Source organism: Drosophila ananassae, chromosome 2R (assembly GCF_017639315.1).
Source record: "Drosophila ananassae strain 14024-0371.13 chromosome 2R, ASM1763931v2, whole genome shotgun sequence".
Classification (NCBI taxonomy): Eukaryota; Metazoa; Arthropoda; class Insecta; order Diptera; family Drosophilidae; genus Drosophila; species Drosophila ananassae.
In genome coordinates, this window is record NC_057928.1 from 23042899 (window position 1) to 23068248 (window position 25350).

The 25350-nt window shown below is 44.7% G+C and overlaps 10 protein-coding genes across 11 annotated transcripts; 7 read left to right on the forward strand and 3 right to left on the reverse strand.

Moving 5' to 3' along the window:
- The first annotated feature begins 2768 nt into the window (after window positions 1–2768).
- On the forward strand, window positions 2769–4154 carry LOC6507267 (fibrous sheath CABYR-binding protein). Its single transcript, XM_001956321.4, has one exon. The coding sequence runs from the start codon at window positions 3125–3127 to the stop codon at window positions 3926–3928; it is 804 nt and encodes a 267-aa protein (XP_001956357.1). The 5' UTR covers window positions 2769–3124; the 3' UTR covers window positions 3929–4154.
- A 766-nt stretch (window positions 4155–4920) lies between these two features.
- LOC6507793 lies at window positions 4921–5827 on the reverse strand. The gene has a single exon (XM_001956320.4). The coding sequence runs from the start codon at window positions 5760–5762 to the stop codon at window positions 5028–5030; it is 735 nt and encodes a 244-aa protein (XP_001956356.2). The 5' UTR covers window positions 5763–5827; the 3' UTR covers window positions 4921–5027.
- A 1196-nt stretch (window positions 5828–7023) lies between these two features.
- Window positions 7024–7603, forward strand: LOC6507268. The gene has a single exon (XM_001956319.4). The coding sequence runs from the start codon at window positions 7084–7086 to the stop codon at window positions 7573–7575; it is 492 nt and encodes a 163-aa protein (XP_001956355.1). The 5' UTR covers window positions 7024–7083; the 3' UTR covers window positions 7576–7603.
- A 1217-nt stretch (window positions 7604–8820) lies between these two features.
- On the forward strand, window positions 8821–9673 carry LOC6507269. Its single transcript, XM_001956318.4, has one exon. It carries the CDS (start codon window positions 8926–8928, stop codon window positions 9559–9561), a length of 636 nt encoding a protein of 211 aa, XP_001956354.1. The 5' UTR covers window positions 8821–8925; the 3' UTR covers window positions 9562–9673.
- An 836-nt stretch (window positions 9674–10509) lies between these two features.
- On the reverse strand, window positions 10510–11215 carry LOC6507792 (translation initiation factor IF-2). The gene has a single exon (XM_001956317.4). It carries the CDS (start codon window positions 11163–11165, stop codon window positions 10587–10589), a length of 579 nt encoding a protein of 192 aa, XP_001956353.1. The 5' UTR covers window positions 11166–11215; the 3' UTR covers window positions 10510–10586.
- An 865-nt stretch (window positions 11216–12080) lies between these two features.
- Window positions 12081–12702, forward strand: LOC6507270 (fibrous sheath CABYR-binding protein). The gene has a single exon (XM_001956316.3). The coding sequence runs from the start codon at window positions 12148–12150 to the stop codon at window positions 12685–12687; it is 540 nt and encodes a 179-aa protein (XP_001956352.1). The 5' UTR covers window positions 12081–12147; the 3' UTR covers window positions 12688–12702.
- A 980-nt stretch (window positions 12703–13682) lies between these two features.
- Window positions 13683–14464, forward strand: LOC6507271. The gene has a single exon (XM_001956315.3). The coding sequence runs from the start codon at window positions 13746–13748 to the stop codon at window positions 14304–14306; it is 561 nt and encodes a 186-aa protein (XP_001956351.1). The 5' UTR covers window positions 13683–13745; the 3' UTR covers window positions 14307–14464.
- Window positions 14465–14673: 209 nt separating this feature from the next.
- On the forward strand, window positions 14674–15546 carry LOC6507272 (pollen-specific leucine-rich repeat extensin-like protein 4). The gene has a single exon (XM_001956314.4). It carries the CDS (start codon window positions 14733–14735, stop codon window positions 15450–15452), a length of 720 nt encoding a protein of 239 aa, XP_001956350.1. The 5' UTR covers window positions 14674–14732; the 3' UTR covers window positions 15453–15546.
- Window positions 15523–16285, reverse strand: LOC6507791 (DNA-directed RNA polymerases I, II, and III subunit RPABC3). The gene is made up of 2 exons (XM_001956313.4): window positions 16091–16285; window positions 15523–16026 (listed from the first exon to the last, which is right to left on the reverse strand). Exon 2 carries the CDS (start codon window positions 16019–16021, stop codon window positions 15572–15574), a length of 450 nt encoding a protein of 149 aa, XP_001956349.1. The 5' UTR covers window positions 16022–16026; window positions 16091–16285; the 3' UTR covers window positions 15523–15571.
- Window positions 16286–16490: 205 nt separating this feature from the next.
- LOC6507273 (zinc finger protein OZF) lies at window positions 16491–20583 on the forward strand. 2 transcript variants are annotated; one of them, XM_014909636.3, is made up of 5 exons: window positions 16491–16699; window positions 16768–16870; window positions 18448–19221; window positions 19281–19676; window positions 19737–20583. In XM_014909636.3, exons 3-5 carry the CDS (start codon window positions 18634–18636, stop codon window positions 20331–20333), a joined length of 1581 nt encoding a protein of 526 aa, XP_014765122.1. In that variant the 5' UTR covers window positions 16491–16699; window positions 16768–16870; window positions 18448–18633; the 3' UTR covers window positions 20334–20583. The 2 variants fall into 2 exon arrangements, with proteins under 2 accessions (XP_014765122.1, XP_044570568.1); XM_044714633.1 differs by having other exon boundaries at window positions 18645–19221.
- The last annotated feature ends 4767 nt before the right edge of the window (window positions 20584–25350 follow it).

Sequence of the window (25350 nt, forward strand, 5' to 3'; positions counted from 1 at the left end):
AGTTTAGCTCGGTTTGAATCAAATCGCTTCAAAAAAATCGTCAGGTATAATTGACTGACTTTGATACAAAATGATTGTTGAAGTAGGCTACGATCCAGGCAGATGATTTAAATCATTGAGGTATACTCGAGTAAAAATGTATGATTGAAACCAGAGACTTGTAGTAATGTTTATTTTAATTTTTTTAATATACAAATAGAATAGACAGAATTTCAGCTTCTCTATCAACTAAGGGGACAGGGATTCAGCGAAATAATGACGTTTCATATTATCATAATATTTCTTCACAATGCTTCACAATAAAATGCATGAAGGGGTGAAAAATCACCAAAATGCTGATAACGTAATAAATAGGCAGACCCTAGCCTTGAGGCTCCCATAAACCATAGTCCAGATCTGTCATACGACCTTTCACCCTCAGTTTCCGCAGTACACCCAAGAAAAAATTGATCAAATTGGAGGATCAAGTGAAGGAGACATCTCCGACCCTATAAAGTATATATATTCTTAATCAGGATCACCTCCTGAGTCAATATAGGAATTTCCGTTTGCCGTCTGGCAGCCTGTTTCTACGCAAACTAGTTTCTCAGTTTTAAAGCTATCGTCTTCAAACTTTGCACTCATGCTTCTTTCGGAATCGGTCAACTATATCCTATAGCTGCCATATAACTGATTGATCGAAAATGCAATAACTTTGTTGATTTTTAAGTTAGAACGATGGGACACTCTATAGAATCTGGCAAAATAATCCGGTTTTAAATTAATTGATTAATAATGAAATAAGGTGGAATTAAAAATCAGCCCAACATACTGGCGACATTTTCAAACGCGCATAGGTATAAGTCAGGTTGCTCCACACCGAGAAAGATTATGTTACAAAGCCAATTGTTTAATATTTATTTATTATTTTATTATCCTCTTGACCAAATTTTGATTACCCTATTTATGGCGTTGCTTTTAACCAAATTTCCACGTAACCTTATAAATATATTAAGCCTCATATAGGCTCCAGATACAGCCTCAAAAGGCTCCAGATTAAAGCTCATTAAGCTCAGCAGGCGAATCAGAATCAATCATATGTGTATGATTTTACATCATTTTCGGGTATTGCTTTGCTTCTGAACAAATCAAAACAAATCATTCCCAATTGATGCGATAGTGATTCAAAATTGTTCCAAATCATTGACACGAAGCATTCGGATCGCTCTGTTCACATGAATCAAATTTTAAAATCAATCAGAGTAACCTATCATTACTCGAGTATGAACAAAAAAAATGTGATTCGTGCAGTTCTCTGATAGACATGTCAGCCCTACCAAGATGTACGACTTAGCTAAAATAGCAGTGAAGGGTTAGTTAGTGGTAGATGAGTGAGCATTTTGTGCTTCCTGATGGCTATGGGAATGGATTAGTTCGGTAGGTTTAGCTGGATGGTAAAGACAAAGTAGATTTTTGACAAAAACACAAAACAAAATAATGCAAAAACCACAAAGCACAAACCAAATAAATATAAAAGACAATTAAGAGGAAAGAGAAAAACTTTATTTAACATTTAAGTAGACATAAATTCATTTTATACATGTGTCATTTATACAAGATACCATCTAAAGTGAAATCGAAAAAAAGGAAACGGAAAACGAAAACGAAAAGTAATTCTATAAACTTTACAACATTTGCATAAACGTTGAACAATAATTACCATAATTGTACTTAACTAATTGTATCTTGTATCTAAACGAAGCACACATATCTCGATGGCCACTCTCAGGCGGCACTGATATCGATCGTGGACTAGCCTCCTAACCAAATCGTATAAATAATCTAGTTATCCAACCAGTATATTCAAGGACATTTCGCAATTTCCCCAAAACTCTCCATGTACAAGCCATCGATCATATGCAATTATTATACATTTATATCAACATATAACATGTGACATACTCATTTTATGAAATTAGAAATTTCGTTATAGACAAGGATGAAATGAAAATGGTAATGTAATGACAAAATCAATAAGAATATTAATGAAAAAATCATAAGACGTACAATATTTTTAACGTAAGTAGTGTTGAATCTTCGATAATAAACTTATATATAAATATGATACCAAAATCAAAGATGTCTTTCATTTCGAGATTCCGTCAAGGACTGAGGTAAGTGTGGCAAGCAAAAGGAACAACTAACCATTGAATCCACTCAACTATACCATCAAGCAACCACAGCAATCCAATTAAACCACGCACAAGTGCAATTTCTTACCAGCTAACCCTTGAACCGATGTTGTGCATTTTGCGAAATTGCAAATATTTCTCTGGGTCAGCGGGCAATCAATGAACTTGTTGCCGGTAGTGCCCTCAAGACACACATATATTTCCTTAGTGTTTCATGTTTCGTGTTTGCTTGTGTGTTTCTATATGAATTTATTTTCAATTTTATCATTTCCCATTTAAGACGAAAACAAAGTCACCCGAAGAACGTGACCTGCATGTCCAACAGCTGGCACGGTCAAGTCACTAACTTTGCTCATCACAAAGTTAAACCTACAAAACTACACACAGGCGTCCCAACACATACACAGAGATATCTACGCACATATTGGTGCACTGAGAGAAAAAATTATCCTATCTCAGCTTACATGTTAAGGGCTTCTTCCTCGAATTTTCATAAGGCTTTGATTTAAAAGAGTCTTTAAAATATATTTCATGTCAGGCCAGAATTTTTATGACGTTTTCTTATATTAACATTTTATTTCAAGTGTTATACGAGTGTGTGCTGCGGAGGTGAAGACGAAATTGTAAAGTGACTTTTTGGGGTTGGCACTCTGGCCATCGTTGCGGTCAATGGGGGCTGTGGGTGTGTGTGTCCGCCTGGACGTGTGTGGGGCTTAAGGTGTAACGACCCGGGCCTTTCTGGCCTCCTTCAATGCCACAATACACTCGCAGGCACACAGACACTGCGAAGGAATTACATTTCCGGCTTGGACGGTTTGCGGAAGTTTCGCGTCAAATTAAATGCTCAGGGCTAAAATTATGACAGCTCCCGAATGGGCGGGAACTCTAGTCGTATAAATACACCCCGTCTGGAATTGATTGCCATCAAATCGTCAACAAATTGACCAGCGAACATGTGGAAAGGATTGTGCTTTGGACTACTCTGCCTGGCTGTGGTCCAGGCGGCCGTCATCCGTCCCGAAACTACAGAGGCAACCGCAACGACCACTCCCATTCCCGAGGACGACGAGTCAACCACCACTGTGGCCAGCAATACTTCTGCTTTGAGTCGCGATGAGGAGGCCAGCATATTGATTGATCCCGCGCCAGGAACATTGCAGGAGGATGAGGCTCCGGTTCAGGAAAAGTCCGGAAAACTCCTGCTTCTAAGCACGCCACCCAAAAGGCCCGTCGAAATTGAAAGGCAGCTGGAGGAGGACGAGGAAGATGAGCAGGATAGTCCCGCTGAATCGGAGCCAACCACAACCGTGCCACCGACCGCTGCGGAGGAGGAGATAAAGCAGGAGGAACCGGAGGAGGAGGAGGCAACTGTAACCACAGAGAGTAGCGCCACTCCGGCCACAACCAAACTGTTTGCCGTCGATGCCCGGCCAGCCAAAGAGGACTCGCCCCCGCCCAATGTGGCCGTATCCCTATCGCAGGACAATGTCACTGTTTCGATTTCGGAGCAGCCGCAGGTGCCCGGCGACAATAATGCTGCCGTAGAATTGGCCATCGTGGAGCCGGAGGCGGAGTACGTGCTGGTGGATAGCAGCCACGATGGCTTCGACATTGATTTGGACCCCGACTTGCAGCTGGGCAGCTTCACGCACATCGACAGCGATGTCCACTTGCAGCCGGCGGTGCACTCAGTGGAAATCGTGCCCACCAGCTTCGATGATCCTTTGATTGTCAATTACGTGCACAATTTGCGATGACTTGTCCAAAAGGACGAAGCAGGGGAAGGCGTGGTTATGGTAGTGTCCCGGCTGAACAATTATTCCCCATCCTTTGCTTCCCAGGACTCTGTTAAAGTTGCTTTTGATCTGTGTTTATTTTGTATACCTTTTATTTCTTTTTAGTTTTGATTATTATATAGTTTTAATGGAAAATTAAAAGTATATTAATAAAATCTTTGAAATCAAAATAATTATATTTTATTTTTCTATAAAACCTTTATCTATTTCGCCAAAAAACCTATTAAAATTGCTTCCATTGAAGTGAATACAATGGCTTTTGAATAAAATGAATCACTTTGCAAAAAAGCGCTTAGGTTTAACTTCTTTTCAATTGAGTGCTGTTTCGAGACACATAAAAAATTCAGAAATATGGTTGCTCCTCAACAAGTCCCCAAAATCCAGGTTCAATGGTCTCTCCCGGCAGCCTCCCTCCATGTCCCATGTCCCATGCCCCCCACGCCCAACACTGAAAGCACTGGCATACTCGTTATTCAATTTGAGTCCTCCATGGAGAGGGGATGGAGAGGGCGGTGAAGATGGGAATCCGGCCGGAGAAGGAAAAATGGCAGCTCCAAAGTCGCATCACGCCTTTTCGCATGCCACGCACGTTCCACGGTTAAAACTTTGCACATCCGCACGTCAAATTTAATACGGATGCAGGAAAGTAGAACTCCCGCCGATCCCAAGCCACTCGCAATACGATGGAAAACAGTTTGTTCCTTGACTCTAGTTCGGTTCCGCCTCAAAAAAATAATAACAATAGCAACATTTAACAAAGCATTCAATGACGTTAAACAAACAAAGTTTGGAACGTGCCAGAACTTCCGCTCGAGCAAAAACGATAAGAGTGATGACGTTATAATTTGTATGCCAATCTCAAAAAAAGCTTCCAGGACCTTGAAAGGAGTTGGTAAATATCTGTAGGGCTTTCACAAAAACACGATAATGAAAATAAGATAAACAAAAGTTTAAGCTAAATAACAATTAAGGAAGTATTTTATTTTTCACGCATTTAAAAGTAACATAAAAATACTGAACCGTTAACAAGGATAATTATACAAGATGACCCCTTAAATCCTCACCAGCGCTGCTCCACGTGGGTGGTGTAGACAAATCCTCGTGGGGGAGGTGCCATTAGAGGTTGTGACCTCAAAGGAATGGCCATTGGAATGGAACTGGGCGCCCTGGCCACCACAACAGCTGGTCCCAGGTTGGCTGTGATCACCACACTCTCCGCATCGGGCTCGTCCTTGGTTCCTGGCTCAGGCGTAGGCTTGAGGGGATTAGTGCTGACTCCGCAGACGGGATGGTCGGCGTTGCTTTCAGTGGTGTTTGTTGCGGGAGCTGGCTGGGATTCCTCCTCTGTGGGCAGACGGAAGGCGCGACTTGGTCGGTATCCAGCTGGAGGATAGGGTGCTTTTTCAAAGGCACGACCGGCACGTGCCTCAGCGGGAGGGGGAGCCAAGGTAGTGGTAGTGTCCAGTGAGTCCCATGTGGTGGTACTCAAGCCAGCGTCGGTGGTACTGGTGGAAAGGTCCTCCACTGGCAGCTCCGTGGTGGTGACACCCGCACCCGATCCCTCGCTGGGATCTGCCACAACCTCAACTTCAAGCTCTCCTGGAAGCCAGAAGGAGCGACCTTGTGGCCTGTAACCGGATGCTGGATAAGGAGCTGCCTTCTCCTCCACAGCCGCTTGATCCTCCTGGACACTCACTGCGTAACGATTTATCCTTATCTGACGTGCCTCAATCATCGGAGGAGTTGAGGCTCCCAGGCAAAGGATAAGGGGTAGAAGCCACTGCATGATTGACATCAATCTCGTTCCCGATTTAGACCCAACTGATTCCAGCTGCCACTATGCCCGGCGTTTTTATATAAAGTTCTCGGGAGTGTCTCGGAGAATATAGATATGATTCCTATATCATCGTGGCATCGACATCGACATCGATTAGGCGCACACTTAATGATTTATTTTTATTTTGTTGTGGATTTGCTTCTGGTCTCCGCCCGCCAGACCACGTCCGCCGCCAATTCATCCACCACATCCACCCGGCATTACCGACAGTTCCCCAGTGTCCGGTGTCCGGTGTCCAAGCTGTCCATTGTCCACTGTCCACGTCCGATTCGCCGCCATGTTCTATGAAAATTAAATGCGTTCCGTACGTGCCTCGCAATCTAATCTCCGGCCAATTGAAAGCGAAATCGAAAACCGAAAACGACTGCGACATCTACATCTATATCTTTATCGACAGCGACCACTTTGTTGTCAATTGCATTATGCTGGAATTGTCAGGTCGAGTGTTAGAATTTTTGATTAAACACTTATAATCGATATTTATGCGATCAACGATTCGGCGTTTGAGGTGAAACCCAAGGTCGAAATAAGTGGTTGAGAGCCTACTCTTCAAACGATTTAACATTTTGTATATGATATGGAAGTAACTATGATGCCATTAAAACATTAATATATAGTTACAAATTTTCCTTGAAATTTTCGAATTTGAGTTATTGTTTTAAGGCAATGAATTTAGTTATGATATTACTTTTATACTCCTCAGTTTATTTATAACTTCTTAAAAAATGTATTAAACATTTTTCTGTTTTTAAATTCTTAATACTAATAAGTTAAGCCACCTTTAGAACCTAGTTTAATAAATCTTAAATCGGGACTATCCCAATATCCTTAAACTTCACCCAAAATTTATGGAGCCACCATTAATTCCATCTTCTGTCACATTAAGAGCGCTTTAATGTTGAACGATTGAATGATTCGCCGTGTGGACGCTTCGATTTTAGACTGATTAATGGCGGAACTATAAATATTGGCTTCCAGACTTCTCGGACATAGCCGACTTGTGCCGCTGCATCTGCTAGTTCTTTCTGGTCACGTCGTGGGCACATAAAGACGCCGCAGACACCGCCGATCACGGGGAGCAAAATCGATAGTGGTATGCCGACGTCAGAGCTGAGGTCCAAAAAAGGATGCCTATGCTGGATCCATGCGTCGCACACTAAACAGCCCAGTCCAGACCCGACCATGTCCAGAACCAAGTCCTAGCTATAAAAGACCCAAGGGGCAGCCAGATAATCATCAGTCGTTTTCAAAGTGACATAACCATCGCATCAGCTCCATCATGGCCAAGTTCCAAGCTATTCTCCTGTTGGCGGTCCTCAGTCTGTGTGCAGTTTCTGAAGCCCAGCGCCAGCGGTATCCCCAGCGTTTGAGTCGCGGACGTTCCAGGTACTCTGCTCGCCAGGAATTGGCCCCGGCGGATGGCGGCGATGTGGATGCCGTGACTCCCTATCCCTCGGCCGATGAACTGAAGCCGGAAGTGCCATTCGACGAGGCCGCCGCAGCCGCACCCACTCCGGATGCCGTCTACGGGCCACCCGATGCCGCTCCAAATGCCGTGCCGGATGAGGTGTACGGCCCCCCGGATGTGACAGGAAACGATCTGCCCGCCGCTGATATTCCGGCTGAGCAGCAGGCTCGTCTGGTGGCTGCCAGGAGGGCGGCTAATTACCGCAGGACCGCCCAACCAGTGGCCTATCGCCGCCCCATTTCCGCCGCCGCCGGACGTCCGGCCAAGTTGAGCGCTGCCCGCTCTACAGTGCGACGTCTCTAAATGGAATTTCACAACCGAATACATTGAGGTTGCCTATCTTTTCTCGTTTATTTCAACACGCAATCTCTGAACTGTCTTTCCTTTTTTAGAAAGAATATTTCCCATCAATGTATCAGCCTGCTACTAACCCGGTACATTCCCAAAACCCATGACGACCCAAGATCCCAGCGAGCCAAGATGACGACACAAGCACCCACACAGATACACCGACACACACACATTTGTAATCTCGCCAGAACACACAGATAGACACAGAATCGATAAATAAAGTATGTTTGGGGAAACATAAGCCAGAACCTTCTCTTCTCTGCCAGACATTCTGGTGAATCACTTTAAGTGGGAGCGTAAGGTAATTTCGCTAGACGCACCCAAAAACAAAAAGCTTGTCGGTGAGATCGTCGCGGGAGGGGGCAGGTGAGTAAGGGGCGGAGGGTGGAGAAACTGGTTTCAGGACGCACGCGTCACTATGCGATGACGAACAGTTGGCGAAAAATTATTGCCACTGCAGCGGTTTGGGGAATGCCCAACCGCAAAGAAAAACAACACAGGGCTTCAAATTGGAGGCATTTTAGCGAGAGTTAAACACTCTTTAGTATGTATTTACAGAAATGCTGAAACTAATCCAGAGTAAAAATAATTACTGATTTTTTAATCCTAGATCATTAAAAACAAATTGTTAGAATATTTATTTCCTATCTATTTATTTAAGGTTCTAGGAGTCATTACCTGTACCTACTCTGTAGATTAGAATGTAAAGGCAACGTTAGAGTCTTTATTAGGAATTCCAAAAAATCATAAATATTTATTAAATATTTAATAAGTATCTATAGTTTGAGTTCAAATGAAAAACCTCACTTTATTAGAGTATTAACTTAATTTATTTGCTTTTAATTTAAATCAACAAATATTGCGGGTATTACACAATGTAATTCGGGCGGAAAGTAAACAAAACTTGATAAGAGTGTGTATTTGATTCACTAAAATTTAAACGGAAATATTAATATCCATTTGAAAACATGGAAAGTGTGATTATATCCATGAACCGCAAGAATTTTCACAACAACTCCGAGACGGAGAGGGAGATAATACGGGGGATCCGATTGTTTGATAATACGCCGCCGTAAAATCCAACTTGGACTCGTTCGGCAGCTTGATTGCCTACCCCCTGACTCAACACATTTTGCTCAAATCGAAGCTGCTGCGAGAGATTCGACTTACATATTTAAATGATCTTCCCAACGCAGTCTCCGCTCAGTTGCCGGAGAAGACCAGATCAGCGAAGATCGTAGACTAGATCGAGTGTAATTCGTGGAGAGACTTGCAGAGAAAAAGTGAAACTCGTAGTGAAAAATGAATTCATTTATATTCGTTGCCTTTATTGTGGCCATGACATTGCTGGAAGTTAGCCAGGCCCAGAGACCAGCTTTTTCCGGACTGCGCCCGCCCGGAGGCCTTAGCCAGAAGGATAAATACCATGCTACGGCCAACACAGCCGTGGAGAACATTACGGGCGTGGACATAGCCACCCGATTTGGCGAGGCCTCCAGCTCCCAACAACCGGCCGTCGTCAATCTGGCTTTCGGAGCTGCCCAGCGGCCACCAATGGGAGTTCCCCTCGTCCTGCCCTCCGACAGCTTCGTTCCCGACTCTGCACTCCAGCCAGCTGGTGCGCCTGCAGGAGTGGCCAACCGATTTGGAGCCCCTGATGCCACCGCCACAATCCCCGCTGCCTCTGCTACCAGTCCCACTTTCAGTTCCTCGACCCCAACCGCCAGCTCCGTTCCAAGTGCCAGCAGTACTCCCACATGGACGAACCTGCCCGTCGATGCTCATGGAGATCGCGAGTGGGTTAACCATCTTAGTCAGCTGCCCGTGGAAAGCCAGCCATTCTGGTTCGTCAACTACCAGGCCATTGAGGCGCACCGGAATAGCTCCAGACCCAATGTCGGAGCCACAGAGACTCGGGGATCTTTTTTCCGCGGCTAATAACTTGAGTGGTTATTCTCGAAACTTTACGCTTAACTCTAGCTGATTTTATTGTATAAAAGATTATTTATTTAATTCTCAAAAAAGTATAAAAAGTTTATTTTTGGACTTATTCAAATGGCTTGCGATAACCTTTGGCAAAGGGGGAAATCCACTCCGAATGATAAGCTTATAATCTGTAGCTCTTTGTTAATTTTAAATGAGAACGTGATTAACGTTTCGCGTGAGAGACTTCGAAAGAGGGTAATTAAGTTGTCAGTTTTAGGTGCTTAATTAATAGGGACTTTATTGAATGCTCACTGATTAATGTTATGAAAATATGCTAATAATCCATTGGAATTGAATGGCCAAAGCGCTGAATTCAACTAATTATAGTTATTCATTTCATTTCACGCTTCACATTAAATAGTAATAGAAAAATTTGTCTGAGACACCTGAGAATATTCTGGCACCTTTAACCGCAATAGTAGCCACTTCATCTTAAAATAAAATACGGCATTAAAAATGCATTGTAAAAGGGAAACAAAGTTGCACAAAAGACCATAAAATGCCATGCAAAATGTATACTGAAAAGGGAGGTATCAGAAACCCTTCAAACTCTGCCAAAGCAATACACATGTGCTGGGGCAAATGCAAAGGAGCTGGGACTGAGACGGAGCCCGGAGTCCACAAAGGGTCTGTCCTGGTCTATTGTTAGAGGCCAATGATTTGCAATAAGTTGGTGGTGAGTGGAAAGCTCTTAGCCGTGTGTATTGTTCCTCACAAAGATGAAAATATTGAAAAGTTTTACATTCCTGAGTACTAAAATTAGCAATTGGAACTAAGGAATATACCAGTAGTTAGTTCCATTTCTTTAATAGTGTTTCTTATAACTTATTTAAAATGTTTAACTTTCAGAGTTTGAAATTCATTTTACAATTAACCCTTCTCTAAAACAAATGTCCAACATTTTCAATCAAAAACAAATTATATTTTTACAGAATTCCTAAACCATTTGAATAACAATTGCAATATTTGGCTAGAGTTTACCAGCCCAGTTGTTGGGGAGCAGCGGTGTAGGCAAGATAGTAGGGTTGCTGGGCGCCCACATAGTAGTACTGGGGCGTGGCCACTGGGACAGCAGCTGGAACAGGAGCATCGGCAGCCACTGGAGCTATGGGAGCGATGGCCTCTTCCGCGGGCAGTTCCTCCAGGCGAGCAGTGCGCTGGCGCTTAGTCTTAGCCAACTGCAACTTGGCCAACTTTTGGCGGCTGCGAAGGCGGGCGGGGGCAGCAGAGGGGGTGGTCACCTCCAGGGAGCTCTCCTCGGTCTCCACCTCCTCGGTCTCGGGATTGGGCTCAAAGTTATCAACTGGTGGTTCCTGCTCCGCTGGCAGAGCATCCACGCCCTCTGGAGGTCCGTAGGTCAGAGCTGGCTCCAAAGCCGAGGGCTTCAGTTCTGCGGCCGAGGGATACGGAGTGGGCGCCACCTGTTGACGGGCAAATGCCACCTGGCGCAGGCGTCCGAATCTCAGGTTCCGACGAATAGGAGCCTCCGCGGTGGAGCTTACGGCCCAGATGGCCAGCAGAAGGAACAGCGAACTCAGGAGCTGATGACGTGCCATGATCGTGTGAAGTGCAGTGGTGCTATGTTGATTGTCGTATATGGAGCTTTAACTTTTATACCCGCCAAGACCCACTGGTGGCCCCGTCCGTTGGTCAGCCAACGATTCTAGATCGGGCCCATGGCGCCGTGAATTTTAAGCAGAGCGCCACCGATTCAATTTGAAAGCCGTATCATCGATGCGTATGTCAAGCAGGCGTTGCACCGCAGAGCGGAATTTAAAGTGCTGTCAAAGTGCCTAGCCACTATGCAGTTGTTATAATGGGTTATAAGGTGAGCTTAACACATAACATTCAATAGATATATGAAACCTTCAATGGCCGACTACTTCGCCTGAAAACTAAAAGGAAATTGATTTGAAAGTGGCCGATATTTATTTGAAGTTAATAAGGCACTTCGTATTTACATAGAAATCGCTCATACGCCGTGTTGGCTTACTTCACTTTTATTTCTATTAAAATTTTGGTGTGCATTCGGTGTGTGCTTCATTACACTTATATCGACCTTGATCTATAGCTCAAAATTACCATCGGAATACTAATATCGTATGTAAAATAGGAATATGTAATAAATTACGTATGAGTAATTTTTCAGCGTGGGTTACAGAAGAACTTCTATAACATTTAAAATAAAAGACATTTTTGACAGTGGATTAATAGCAATTACTTTAATAATCTTATAAATAATTCAATAAATGATAAAAATATTTCTGTAGAAACGCCAACAAGTCCACCCCATTGCTCATACGCAGTGTGGCCAAGTGAAGTGTCGGACTTAACTGCTGACGGCTCGTAATTAACGAGCCAATGGTTATGGCTTAGACATGGGCCCTTGACTAAATTATTGTCACGTTCATAGGCCGTCGAAAGGGTGTCCCTCAGAGCGCCAAATATGAGTAGCCAAAAATGTGTCGATTATTGTATATAAGCCGGGGAATCGCCGGTAACTGACAACATTCTAAGACCACTCAACAGCACCTCAACATGGCCTACAAATTTACCTGCTCCGTGCTCCTGATCGCAGCCATTGCTGCTGTTTCTACGGCAGAGCCAGCTAGGTTCCGCAGTCGATCCTCCCGCTTCCAGTTTGCTCGGCAGGAGCAGGCACCCCAGGATCCCGCAGCCCCAGCAGATCCCGCCGTGGACATAGCGCCCACTCCGGCTTCGGCTCCTTATCCTCCGGCGGGAGTCACACCAGAAGTGCCGTTTGATCTGCCCACGGAGACGGAGGCTCAGCCCGACCTGACCTACGGACCTCCAGCTGAGCCGGACAACACTTACGGACCTCCAGCTGAGCCGGATAACACTTATGGACCACCGGCTGAGCCTGATAACACCTATGGACCCCCTGCTGATGTCGCTCCGGTTGATCAGGCCCCCGTTGATGATGCTGCCGCCGAGCCTATTCCCGCCAGCCTGATCCAACCCAGGAACGGACGCCTACGTAGCCGTCGCCCCGTGCCAGAGAAACTCCGATCTGCTCAGATCATCCGCTCTAGGCCAGTGCTGGTCTACACCATTTAAGATAATTAAGAGGCTTTCTTAAATTGTTCATAAAACGATTTGAACTTAATAGAATACACTTTTGTATACTTTTTGTTGCTAAATAAATAATCGAGACATTTGTTGAATATTTAAAAAAATATGGAGTAGTTTTTTTTACAAAATTTAATACAAAACTATAAAAAAAATGTATGGTTATCATTTCATAAAAAATAGAGGCTATCATTTATGAAATTTTTTAAATCTAAAACATGTCAGGTCAGGGAATGAAATCTGAAAAATATATGTTTCTGAAACTACTTTTTTTTTAAATTGTTCATTGTTGGATTGGGCCCCGTTTATAAACTCTAAAATAATGTTAGTGAGAGCTTCTATTAGAATTATTATTAAATCTTTAAATAAGAAAAATATTAGAAAAATAAACTCATTATATTGGAACATATCAAAGGTGCTTATATGTTTGGCAGAAGAAAATCCTTTATTGTTTACTGAATAAAACAAAAACAAATATAAAACAATTTTTTTTTTTTTGGGACCTTGATAAAACTATGAATATTTAAATGCCTATGAATACATATGCCCATGGCTGAAACGTGACAATTATTCTGCATTCTCATTGGACATTTTCATAGCCAATTTCAATTCACATGAGTACAAAAAAATTCATCAAATGAATTATGAACTGCCAAGAACCCAAGTCCCACAAACAAACAAGCTCAAACGTTCGTGGCGACCCCAAAGCCCAAAACGAGTGTTAATGAATGGGCTCCCAAAAGGGGTCGAGAGGGGCTATCGGGTAAGGGAATTCGAACTCATAGCATTGGCCATTTAATTTGGGAAAAGGTTCACGTACCGGGTATTAAGCAGAAGCCGCCTCGCCGCCGATCATCAGAAGCAACATAATCAAAGCTTTTTACCGGGAACGGGAACCAAGCTGAGGATCGAATCGAATGGAATCGCCAGCTGAAAACTGAAAGTGACGAGCATAAATTATATCAGAACTCGATCCGGCAACTGGGGGACTATAAATAGGCCGGGTCTATGGAGGAAGTCAGAACAGAAGAACTCAAACCATCAAAATGATCAAAGCCATCACAGCCATTCTGATTTTGGGCCTTGCGGCTCTAAGCAGCGCGGAACCCTTGCGCCGAAGATTCTCCGCTCGCCAGGTGGAGGCTCCTGCCAGTCCAGCGCCTACGGGCTACCCAGAGGCCGGTGTCACACCCAGTGTACCCTTCGATCTCCCCAGCTCGACGGCAAAGCCGGAAAACACCTATCTACCACCCGATAACACTTATGGTCCTCCGGACAACACCTACGGCCCACCTGATAACACATACGGACCTCCGGATAACGTTGACCTTCCCGAGGAAGGCGTCAATGAGCCAGTGCCGGAAGAATCCGAGGTACCTACCGACGACCTTCCGCCAACGGATGAGGAGGAAGTGCCCGCTGAGGATGCCAAATTACTGCCTGAGGAGGATGAGCCCGTGGTGCAGGTCCAGGAAGATGGTTCTGTCATTGTAGTGGCCAGCAGTCTGGACGTGCCTCAGTCTGCCCGTTTCTACCAGCGTTTCCCCCAAGGACGACGCCGTGAACTTCCTGTCCCGCAGCGCCTGATCCTTCGACGCAACTTTTAGAGGGACATTTCATAGATTACCTCATCAGAATCGAAATATTTGGTATTAAAATAATGGGGTTATTAGTTTAAAATACTTGTTTCTGGTTAAAATAAACTATAAATTACGGTTTTCAAAAAATGAATATTAAAAATATGAATAAAACGATTTTAAAACTATTTACGGAATATCCATTGAAATATAAGAATTATGTTTCAAATCAAATAGCATAGCTCCCGAAATTTAATGGAGCTTTCGTAAGGTTACACCTGCTTTAGTCATCATAGCAATGGGCACGTAATGCTTGGATGGGACTTGCCGTATAAGTCATCGGTTTCGTCGGCACTTTTGGGCCATTTGGTTGGGCTGTTCCCAAGGCTATTAGTAGTGGGTATTTAAAGGCGCCACTGGGCCATAACTTGCAGCAGTTCATACTGGGACAGCAAAATGTTTGGTCACCTAACTGGCATTTCGGTAATCCTCGCCCTTAGTGCGATTATTAGCTTGGATGGACATGAAGCCGCGCAGCTAAGGTTTCCGGGCCCGGCCAGGGGAAGATCGTTACCGCTAATTCTGCAGAGACAGGAACTGGCACCCTATCCTCCAGCTGGCTTGGTGCCGGATCCACCGTTCGAGCTGCCCACAGAGGAGGCGGTGGAGTTCCCCCCACCGGATCAAACTTATGGACCTCCAGCGGATACCTACGGGCCCCCTGAAGTGGAAGAAGTACCAGCCGAGGTTTACGGGCCACCGGACCAGACCTATGGACCCCCAGATCAGACCTATGGACCTCCGGATCAGATCTACGGGCCACCAGAAGAGCCAGCCAACGATGATAGCTCCAACTCCGGTTTGCCACAAAGTGCAGCCATCATAGATTTGGCAAGCCTGCCACTGCCACCGCAGGCTCAGTTCGTTCTTCCGCTGCTGAACCGATTGGGCGCCTTCCGTCCACAGCGTCCGGTGCTCTTGACGCCGCAGCGTCGTCCTGTCAAGCTAACTGCTCGGCCCCAACCCAAGCCAGCCAAGATTGTTAACGCAGTCAAGGGAAACTCTCTCTTCCAATCGACGCCGCTGGCCCTGCCTTTCGTGGACCGTCGAGTGCCTTTCCGGCCGGCTCGATTGATAGTAAATGCTCCCCAGCGCAGGAGACCCGTCAGGCACTAAAGAACCACATTATTCCATTACCATTCTGACCCAGAGCAGAATGACCCAATGTTAAGCATTACACTGTAAATAAAGGTTGTTGTTTATGTCTAATTTGGAAACAGTTATGGGTAGAAAATTTAAAACGCCAGTCGCTTCATCAACAGGTACATGTGTTGATCCACCTCGAATCCGTGCAGATTGTTGGCATCTCCTTGAAGTCGCATCAGCAGCCCTCCGAAGGACACGTAGGCGGACAGACGGGAAGCCTCATTGTGCGCTTCGTCACCTTCGATCCGGTAGATCTTTCCATACATCACGTACTCGAAGCTGTCCGCCCGCGTTCCTTCGTGCTCAAGCGGATTATACTCCCCACTGTCTGGGCAGCCATCCTCCCGCAGAGTGGTAGCCAGGACCAGGCGGAACTTGTCGCCCAGCTCCATGGGGTACAGCCACGAGTTGATGTCCAGGATCAGGTCCATTTTGAAGGACTCGGACTCGCAGTGAAGGCGGGAGACTCGGTCGAACTTCTTGCCCTCCGGGTCCATATCCTTAACGTTGAATATATCCTCAAAGAGTACGCCAGCCATTATAGCTGAAAAGTAAATATTTTTGGTTATTTGGAAGGCTTAAGACTTGGAGTTACAATTTCACTTTACCTTGTGTCTGAGTTTATAACCAATGTGAAAGTATTCTATCAGAGTTAATTCGTTCGGCTGTTCAGTCTTTATTAGAGGGCGATTTTGTAAAGCGTTTTAAATAGTATTTATTAGCTATTTCTCATTTGTTTAATATTTAGCTTGCGCGTGTTTCTAAATCAATGCTGCCATATCTCTTTCGCGGCTTTGGTGCTGCCATATCTTTGCAATGACAGTGTTGGAAAAGATAAGGGTCGTTCAGCAGAATAACGTAAGAATTTCAAATATTTTAATCCATTGATTCCAAAAACTTTAACTTTGAATGGTAAACTATACACATTTAAAGATTGCTTGATGATTTTAAATGAGTTTCTTTTCAAAAATCATTTTAAAATATACTCTCATCTCTATCCCTGCAGAACTTTGGTATGACCGTATACTTTGTAATACACATCCCTAACAATAAGAACAACAACGAAAAAACCACCAAAATCTTAATTATTTTTGTTAAATAAATTAGCAACGGTTTCGGATAGTTATAACAACGTGGTTTACAGAATAACCCACATCCGTTGAAATGGAGCACCGGTCGTGGAGCTAGGCCAGCTGCCAATCAGCGGGAGGTGAAAAGTATGTACCCACACCAAAAGGGGCGTTGAAATTATAAACAAATAAACCAAATTGGTCCCTGGTTGCAGAATGATGGGTCAGTCAAGGCGTGTCCCGTGCGGGGGTGATCCTCAAGGTTTCTCGGCCACAGCAAGGTCACTAGCTGCATAGATAATGGCGCTTTCACACAGGGTAAGTCCGCGAATAATATGTTCTTGGTGATGGTTTCTCGGATATGTACATACTTTGTGGGCAATATGTAGTTCTCCTGTGTTTGGAACAATTGGATTCTTCCTAATTCTTCTAGTGGTGCTGGCAATTACTAACAAGCGGTTTCGAAACCCAAAAACTGTGGACTCGTCAATAAAAAACAAAAGACTTCAACGGAGGGCTCTCCGTTGAATCACTCCCCTACCCCATTTCAGTTTTCCCTATTCAATTGCAATACTGCACAGTGAAAAATTTAGGTGCTTTTAATAAATTATATTGCTTAAACACAAATTTAACTTTAAACTTTTTGAAAGTTTTTGAAATCTTTAAAAATTTCAAACAAACTTTCCCAATAAGATTCAAAATTCATTATATATACATACATATAGCTATTGGAGGCTATAGAATTCGAAAAAATCTTTGAAAGTTTTTCGAAAATAAATTGTTTCAAAAAAGAATCACTTTTTCCAAGTGTATGTATTTAGCATTACAAAACTGCTGTTATGTATTCACTTCTTTATTTTCACCTTTTTTGTGTGCGATTTTCGCTGTCGTTCGTGCTTTTTCCCCGTTCTCTTTCAGTTTCGATTTCCAGCTCCCCGGATTCTAGCTTTAATTCGCTTTTTTCAACAGCTCGCCGTGTGTTTTTTGTGCTTCAGCCGTTTAAGTGAGTTCCTGGTGCTTCTGCTACTGTCGCGGGTGCGGCTCTAATGAACCATTAACCCACCCAGGGGGCAGGGGGTTGAATCGACGGCCGAGTGCTGACTGCTGCGAGGGTACCCATTCCGGGAGGGATGAGGAACGAGGAACGGCTAACCAATCTGTTTGCCAGATGTTCATTCAACTCAGGGTCATTGCTGCATTTCCCGTGCGGTCCGCTCGATTTTCATTGGAAACTTCACCGCCTGCGGGAACAGACGGCTTCCACATCGTATCGCTCTGGTTGCACGGCAGGGCTATATCTATATTATATATAGAGAAGTCATAGCTTCTTCTAGTGTGTCGCTGTGTATATTCGGGAGTCTTATCGTTAAGTGGAATCGCTTATCAGTTATTGCCTTCCAGGGGCTGTTATCAGTTGTTCTGACTCAAACAAAAGATTGAGAAAACAAACTGGTGGAAATGCTGCAAGCTTTTTTTCGCTGGAACTGCTGAATGATAAAGTTAATCAAACGGAAAAGAGCTAGTAGGTAACTGCACAGAAAGAAAACAACCAGTAACCTCTTTTATAAAATATAAACACTTAAAAAGATAAATCTATACTTCAAAATATTCCAATGTATTCCAAAGATAAAAGTACTTCTTCATGCATATGTTGAATACTTGAAAAAATGGGTAATTTTCGTGACATTTCTGTCCGTGCATTCGTAGCTCTTATCACTGTTGACACAGCTGGAGGTTCTGTTCTATTCCGTCAACGGCTCTCTGTCTTTTATATTTTTGTTTCGACTTCACCTAGTGTTACTATTTCTGTTCGTGTTTCTGATTCTCGGTGTGTCTGCCGCGGAACGTGGCGCATTGCGAGCCCACCAATAAAACCGTTCTTAACTCTCTTCCAGCCCATCTAAACTAATCAAAAACCAAAGGTGTATGGCAACTATCCTAAGAGTAGCAAATCGAAACCAAAAATTGCTTAGATCATTAATCGTAGAAGTAAAACAATCAACAGTGGTGCTGGTGCCCAAAGAAGATATCTTCAAAAACATAAAAATAGTAGTCACAGCTAAATAACCATTAAACCCGAAATGGTACGTAGTCGTCGCAGTTTGTCCAAAGAGGATGCCGTCTCCCTGCACACAGACAGCGGGATCTCGCTCTCCTCGCCGCCGACGGATCGATGCTCTTCCCCGGTTCTTGTCGCAGCAACGGCCATCAAGCGGCGGAAGAGCAGCTTGGCCAGTTTGCGGGACACCTGTGCGGACGAGATCGAGGAAGAAGGTGCTGGTGAGCAGGACTTGAAAGATGCCGACTACGTCCAGCCTCCGTCGAAGAAAGCTATCCGCGGAAAGCCAGAGACCGTGAAACGGAAGCACCACGTCTGCAGCCTCTGTTCCAAGGAGTTTGGCGGCAAAACGGACTTGCAGCGCCACATGCTCATCCACTCGGACGAGCGGCCGCACAAGTGCTCCGTCTGCGGGAAGAGCTACCGGCAGGCGGTCAACCTGAAGAACCATATCACCACGGCCCACGAGCACCGTAAACAGTTTCCCTGCCCCCAATGCCCCAAGTCCTTCGCCCTCAAGGAACGCCTGCGCCTCCACATGCGACTCCACTCCGGCGAGAAGCCCTATCCGTGTGCCCTGTGCGACAAAAAGTTTGCCAGAGGTGGACAGGTGAGTTGTACTCTCATGAAAGCTCATCCAGAACTTAATGTATTTTGTTTCCATTACAGCTTCAGCAACACATGGTTTCGCATCATAAGACCAGTATTCAGCAATTCAATTGCACCAAGTGCTCGGCCAGCTTCTCGACGAACGCCAATCTTCGGGTGCACATGGAAAGGCATGAGCAGGGCATGGAGCATCGATGCCAAGTGTGCGATAGCCAGTTTGCGAACGAGCTAGCCCTGCGCGCCCACATCAACCAGGAACACCATAAGCTCACGCAGCTCGACTGCGAGGTCTGCCACAAGGCTATCGAACCAGATGAGGATCTTGCCGCTCATATGCAGAAACACGCGGCGGTCAAAACGCATGTGTGCGAAGTCTGCAATTCGTATTTCACCCAAAAAAGCCAGTACAATGTCCACATGCGAATGCACACTGGAGAGCGTCCGTACCAGTGCAGGGTGAGTCATAAAAACTTCTATAAAAAGTTGGAATATTTGTTAAAACAAATCGATTTCCAGATCTGCCATCAGACGTTTGCCCACTCCAGCGTTTTAAAACTCCACATCCGCAAGCATACCGGCGAGAAACCATTTCGCTGTCAGCTGTGCCAGGACGAAGTAGCCTTCTCGCAACTGGCCCACCTCAAGAACCACATGAAGAAGATCCACAAGCAGCAGAAGCCGTACATGTGCGAGGGCTGCCACGAGTTCTTCAAGATCAAGGTGGAGCTGCAGGCGCATGCTGAGCAATGCACCAAATGCCCAGGAAGTGGAGGCGATGCTGCTGATCCGCAATCCGAGGATATCCTGGTACTCTCCAGAATCCGCTTCAATATGGCGGTGGTGTTAAAGAAGATAAGCTCAGCGCAGAAGCTCCGACAGTTGGGTTATGAGAAGCGTCTGATCGATAACGTGGTCATAGCCTCCCTAAAGCTGGCCCAACGTCCCACGCATGACGACGTGAAGCTGACACCCCTGGCAAGGTTACGCCTGAATGTTGAGGAGTTCCTCAAGTGGATAGTGCCGGCCCCCACAATGAAGAAATTCAGCGAAGAGATGCTGTCCGTGGACACCATTCTCGATAAGATTGCGACCATGTATATGAAGCAGAAGTAGGAATCAGGGCGTTGCTAGCCAACCAAATCGCAAGTGTGCCATAGAAGGATTCGTAGAACTAGTTCTTGCCATTTAGTTTAGATTTTATAAGCCCAAAGTTGTAAACCAACCCAAAGATGTATACTTTTTAGTTCTGAACCTTAGTCACAATCGATAACGTGCTGCTACCAAAAACGAAACCTATTTGAAATATGTGTACTAGTTTAAGTTGAAACCGAAACAAACCTAAAAAATGTAGAGTTAAACTTTATTTTGATTTGCAATACCTTATTTAATAAGTTCAAGGACAGACTTTCGCAAATATTCTTTCGTATTTAGTCTTGCCAGAGCAGAGGATTACCCTAGTATTGATCTAACAGCTCAAGTACAATTCAAATCATTGTGGCCATGCAAATATAACGAATGTGCTTAATGCATTTAGCTTGCCGTTCCTCTCCTAACCTCTAACCTCTTCCCCCTAGACTAACTCGAAAATGTACAAGAAATTGTGTAAAAAGTGCAAACCCATGTGTACAACAAAATAAATGAAATGTTAATCAAAAAACGCTGAATATATTGGAATATATGCCTAAAAAACTGAACAAGCTGTGGAATCTTTACCACTTGGATGCTGCAGGTCTAGGAATTTTGTGCAATGTCCGGCTGGATGTTAAATTCCATATTTGAATTGTCCAAACAAAGCATCGTGCCACACACAAACACCCAGACACACCCGACTGAGCATTCAACCACATAAACAGTTAGCTACAAGTGCCCCATGGGCCTGTGCTCCTCCCCTCGCCCTGGCTCCGCCACATGGCCATAAATGGTCTGGGTTTGTGCACAAATTTATAAGCCACTTACATTAAGGCGGCAATTATTTTTATGGCAAACGGCACACTGCATGCGAACCGATCGTCGCCAAGCAGTTGGGATCCACACCTGACCGCTCGCAGACACCCAGCACCTGCACCCACACCACCCCCAGAGCAATTAATGAAATTTCCGTGGAGAATTTATTGACGCGACCGTTAGTGTCAACTGAGGATGGTTGGGGGTGAAATTTGTTTGCCCGAGAGATGTATGCAAAATTTTATGCATCGAATATAGTTATGATTTTACGATAGCCATGGTCTTGGAGTTTTCCTTAGCTGCAGCCATTGCGTGTCACCTGAAGCGGCATCCACTCCATCCACCCCGCCTCTTAGTCCGGGCCTGGTCAGCAGCTTAATGTCTACATTTGTTCTGGCCATTGCGTGTTCAGTGGCTGCCCTTTTTGCAATCTCAGCCAACTTGGGTACTCGGCCTCCTCTGGCACATCCACACCCGCTGCAAACTGCAACTGGCACTGGCACTGCCACTGCAACTGCAAGTCAGACACTCCAGCTGCTGCTCCTTCAGATTGAGCTTGAGATTCTGGGCCCAGCATCCCAACTCCGGCAGCTGCTGCTGCCATGGCGCATTAGAACAAATTGCTCTTGTTACGATAGGAAGGATGGAATGGACATGCCTTTTGCCTTGTTTGGACCGATGGACAGAATGCCACTGCTGCTTAGAGCTTGGACACACTTGGGGAATAGGATATAAATGATATTTTGTTCAGTTTGTACTCAATACTATTCCATCAAGTTCAATCTTATATCACAATTGAATAGTGAGATCTACTTTTATGAAAAAATATAAAAATACGTTAAGGAATCTTCCGGATTTTAGATAACTTATATTTCTTATAGAATAAGATCTAATATATTCAAAAGGGTATAGAAACTTCTTTCATCCTTTAATAGAATCGTAGCCTTGTTTATTTTCCAGGTAAAATGCGCCGCGAATTCGTGAAACAAATAGTCAGAGACGTAAGTACGCATGTTTCGGCTGTTGACCAGGGCTCGTTGGGGGCTTAGCCTCATTTGCATACGGGGATTTGGTTTGGACAATGTTAATGATGAGAAAACCGAAGCCGAACCAGCCGACTCCCAACAAAGTGACTCCGACCCCGACTCCGTGGGCTAGGTCCCATTTCCGTCTTCCCTTCAAGAGACCTCGAGTGCAACAAATTGATTTGGCTTTGGCTCTGACTCTGGCACGGAGTCTGGCCATTTGTGTTAGCTTGTTTGGCATTATATAATTCATATATAATTCTTTTGTTGTCTGCTGCTAATTTGCAAATTTACGCTGCCATTGGGGTAATGTTCAAATAGTTACGTCTATTTTAAGGCTGGGTCAACGGCATGGGCATGGACCTCAGCATTAAGCCAAGTTACTCAGCGTTGGCTATTATTGCAGTTGACCAAGTTCAAGTTGAGTTGTTCACTGACATCTAATTTGTGTGTTGGAGCTGGGCAGCTGCCCGAGTAAATTGCAGTAGCCCACGCCATCTAGAAAAGCGTTTTCTAGTCTACAAATCCATAATTGCCTGGGAATGCTAACGAAGTACGTACTATGATTCAAGAAGAGCATTAGAAATGGGCATTCTTGGGCTGAGCTTATTATAGTTTAACAAGGAGTTGAGCCAAGAAATTTCTTCAGCCTGTAAGCGAACAACCTTGACCATGGATTTTTCGGATCCAAAACCTGTGCGTTTAGCAAAGTCATTGGGGTCATTCAACTCCAGCTGGCTGGGGCGTTTAAGGAGCCAAAGTCAAAGTCAAGTCAAAAGTCATAAAAGATATGCAAGCCTGGGCATTCGGCCTGCCCCAACAAATGTACGAGGCTACAGATGGTTTTGTGAATAGCCAGGGTTTCGGTTTGGGTACGGGTATCGGACCTGGGATGTGCGTTGCTTTGGTAATCCTTGGCCTGGACTGTGTTGCCCTTTTTGCAGCAGCAACTGCTGCATACATAAAAACACAAAAAATAAAAAGGAAAAAAAGAACAGAAAAATAGCAACAGGAACAACAATTACAAATGAACGACTTCTTTGTTCTGTCAGCATGGCTTGCTGCTACCCAGCACCAGATACAACTGGGATCTCGGGCCCAGGATCGAGTCCAAGTTTTGCGGTAGCAGCCCAAAAGAGGGGGCGTCGTCAGAGTCGTCTCCATCTCCATCTCCATCTATGCTGCCAGCAGCTGCTACGCATAAAGCATTCGTAAAACACTGAGAGAAATAAATGAAAATTACAAAAGACTAAAATTGGAACTAGATACAAAAGATATTAAAGAGAGAATAAGCATAGCCTGAATTTCTTTTTCAGTGCCTTGAGAGGATGCTGATCTTTTGGGGCGTTGTTGCTGGCCCAAAACAAATATGAAGAGCCGGAGTCTGAGGCCACGTCTCCGACTCCATCTCCGTCTTCATCTCCGTTTCTGTTTCTGTCTAGGAGTCTGAAGAGTCAGAAATGTGCAACGTTATCATAACTAAGTGCATGTGGATGCGTGTGCTTGTGATTCCCCCGAAACGAAACGAAACCAAACGAAAAGAAACCGTCTGCATATGCATAATTCATGCTATTGAACCTTCTGCGGTTATGACTGGACAGTGGGACAGGGGGACCCTGGACTTGAACCTAGCCTTGCCGGCGGGGGAAGGGTTGGTGTGGGGGTTTTGGGGAAGGAGACCGCAGCCAGGCAACTAGAAAAATTATAATTTCACAAGTCATAATAGGATTTGCAATTCAAATGCGAAAAGGCAACGCAGACACTGAAAGCGGCGGACTCAAGTCGACTCGACTGGGGTTTTTTTTTTCAGATTGTTCTCAGTTGTGCTTTTGTTGTTGTTGGCGGAGTCGTTTCCTTTTTGTGAAAATTCTGTGGAAGGAGCGAACAACAATAAGAGGCTTCTCGGCCAGACTTATGGCCAAGGCTCTGGTCCCGGTCTCGGCTCGGGTCTCGGCCAATATGTCAAAAATATTAAGAGACATGGCCAATGGGCTCGGGCAATAGCATCGAGAATCGGTTTAGAGATCGGATAGGATCGGTCTCTGGCTACCATGCATAAATATGCAAACGATAAGAGCTCTCCTCTATATAGTTGTTAAATTGACAAGCGTTGCAATGCCAAACTCTCAAATAAAGCAATAAAATGCGCTAAAACATCGCCGGTGAGGGACCAACCAATCGCTCGATAGCCACCGACCAAATGCAAAAATTAGAAATAAAAGCCAGCGGGTAGCTGTAGAAGCTCCCCTTCCTCCCTATCCCCATCTATATCCTCTTCCTTATCCTCCTCCAAATCCTCATCCTTGGACTGGCGGGTTTTCACAGAATTTATGCCATTCTGGCTGTGCTTTGGGTATACGATGGCGAGATAGGCACGGAAGCATCATCGTTTGTCACTGGCGCATGCAAAGGCTCAATTCATGAGTCCGCATCGACATCGAGGAGGAAGTGCGCCTGGAGTGACAGCAGGCAGCGCATAAAGATAACAGATGGTATTGCAGTGGGTTGCATCGTAATCATGTCAAGCCGCCGCCCAGAAACGCAGGAGCACAACTTACGACTCACTTAGGGCTTCCTGCCACTGAACATATATTTTCCCAAGAGAAGAAATTCCGATAAAAAGGATTATGTAAAGATATAAGGGAATAAACGTTTAGGGTTATAAACAAAAGACTGAGGAAACGAACTTGGTATAAATTCGAATTTAACGATTTAAAAATATAATCTTTTTGGGTCACATACAAAAGACTCAAGCAACGAACTTGATCTCAATTCCAGTATTTTTCTTAAAAAACTTTTTCTACCTATTCTTCACTCTGCATAACAAAATACCTTCGAATCCAACTGGAACACATGGCTTCACTAAAATTAAAAACAAATGCAGAAAACAAATTTCTGGAATTCAGGATTCGGTGGTCGCGAAAAAACAAAAGACTTCGCCCGCGAACTTGACAGTTTTTCCAGCTAAGCACGCAAGCAGCGCGGCCAGATTTGATTAGGGCTTAAGCTCAGGCCGTGCTCAGCTGCGGCGTCATAAATATTTAATGATATTGTCAGCTCTGCGGCCACAGACCATACACACACACCGCACACATATGGCCCTGATCTTGGCTTTAGCCGGCCTTTGGCTTCAATTTAAATCAAATGTGCGCAACGATGCC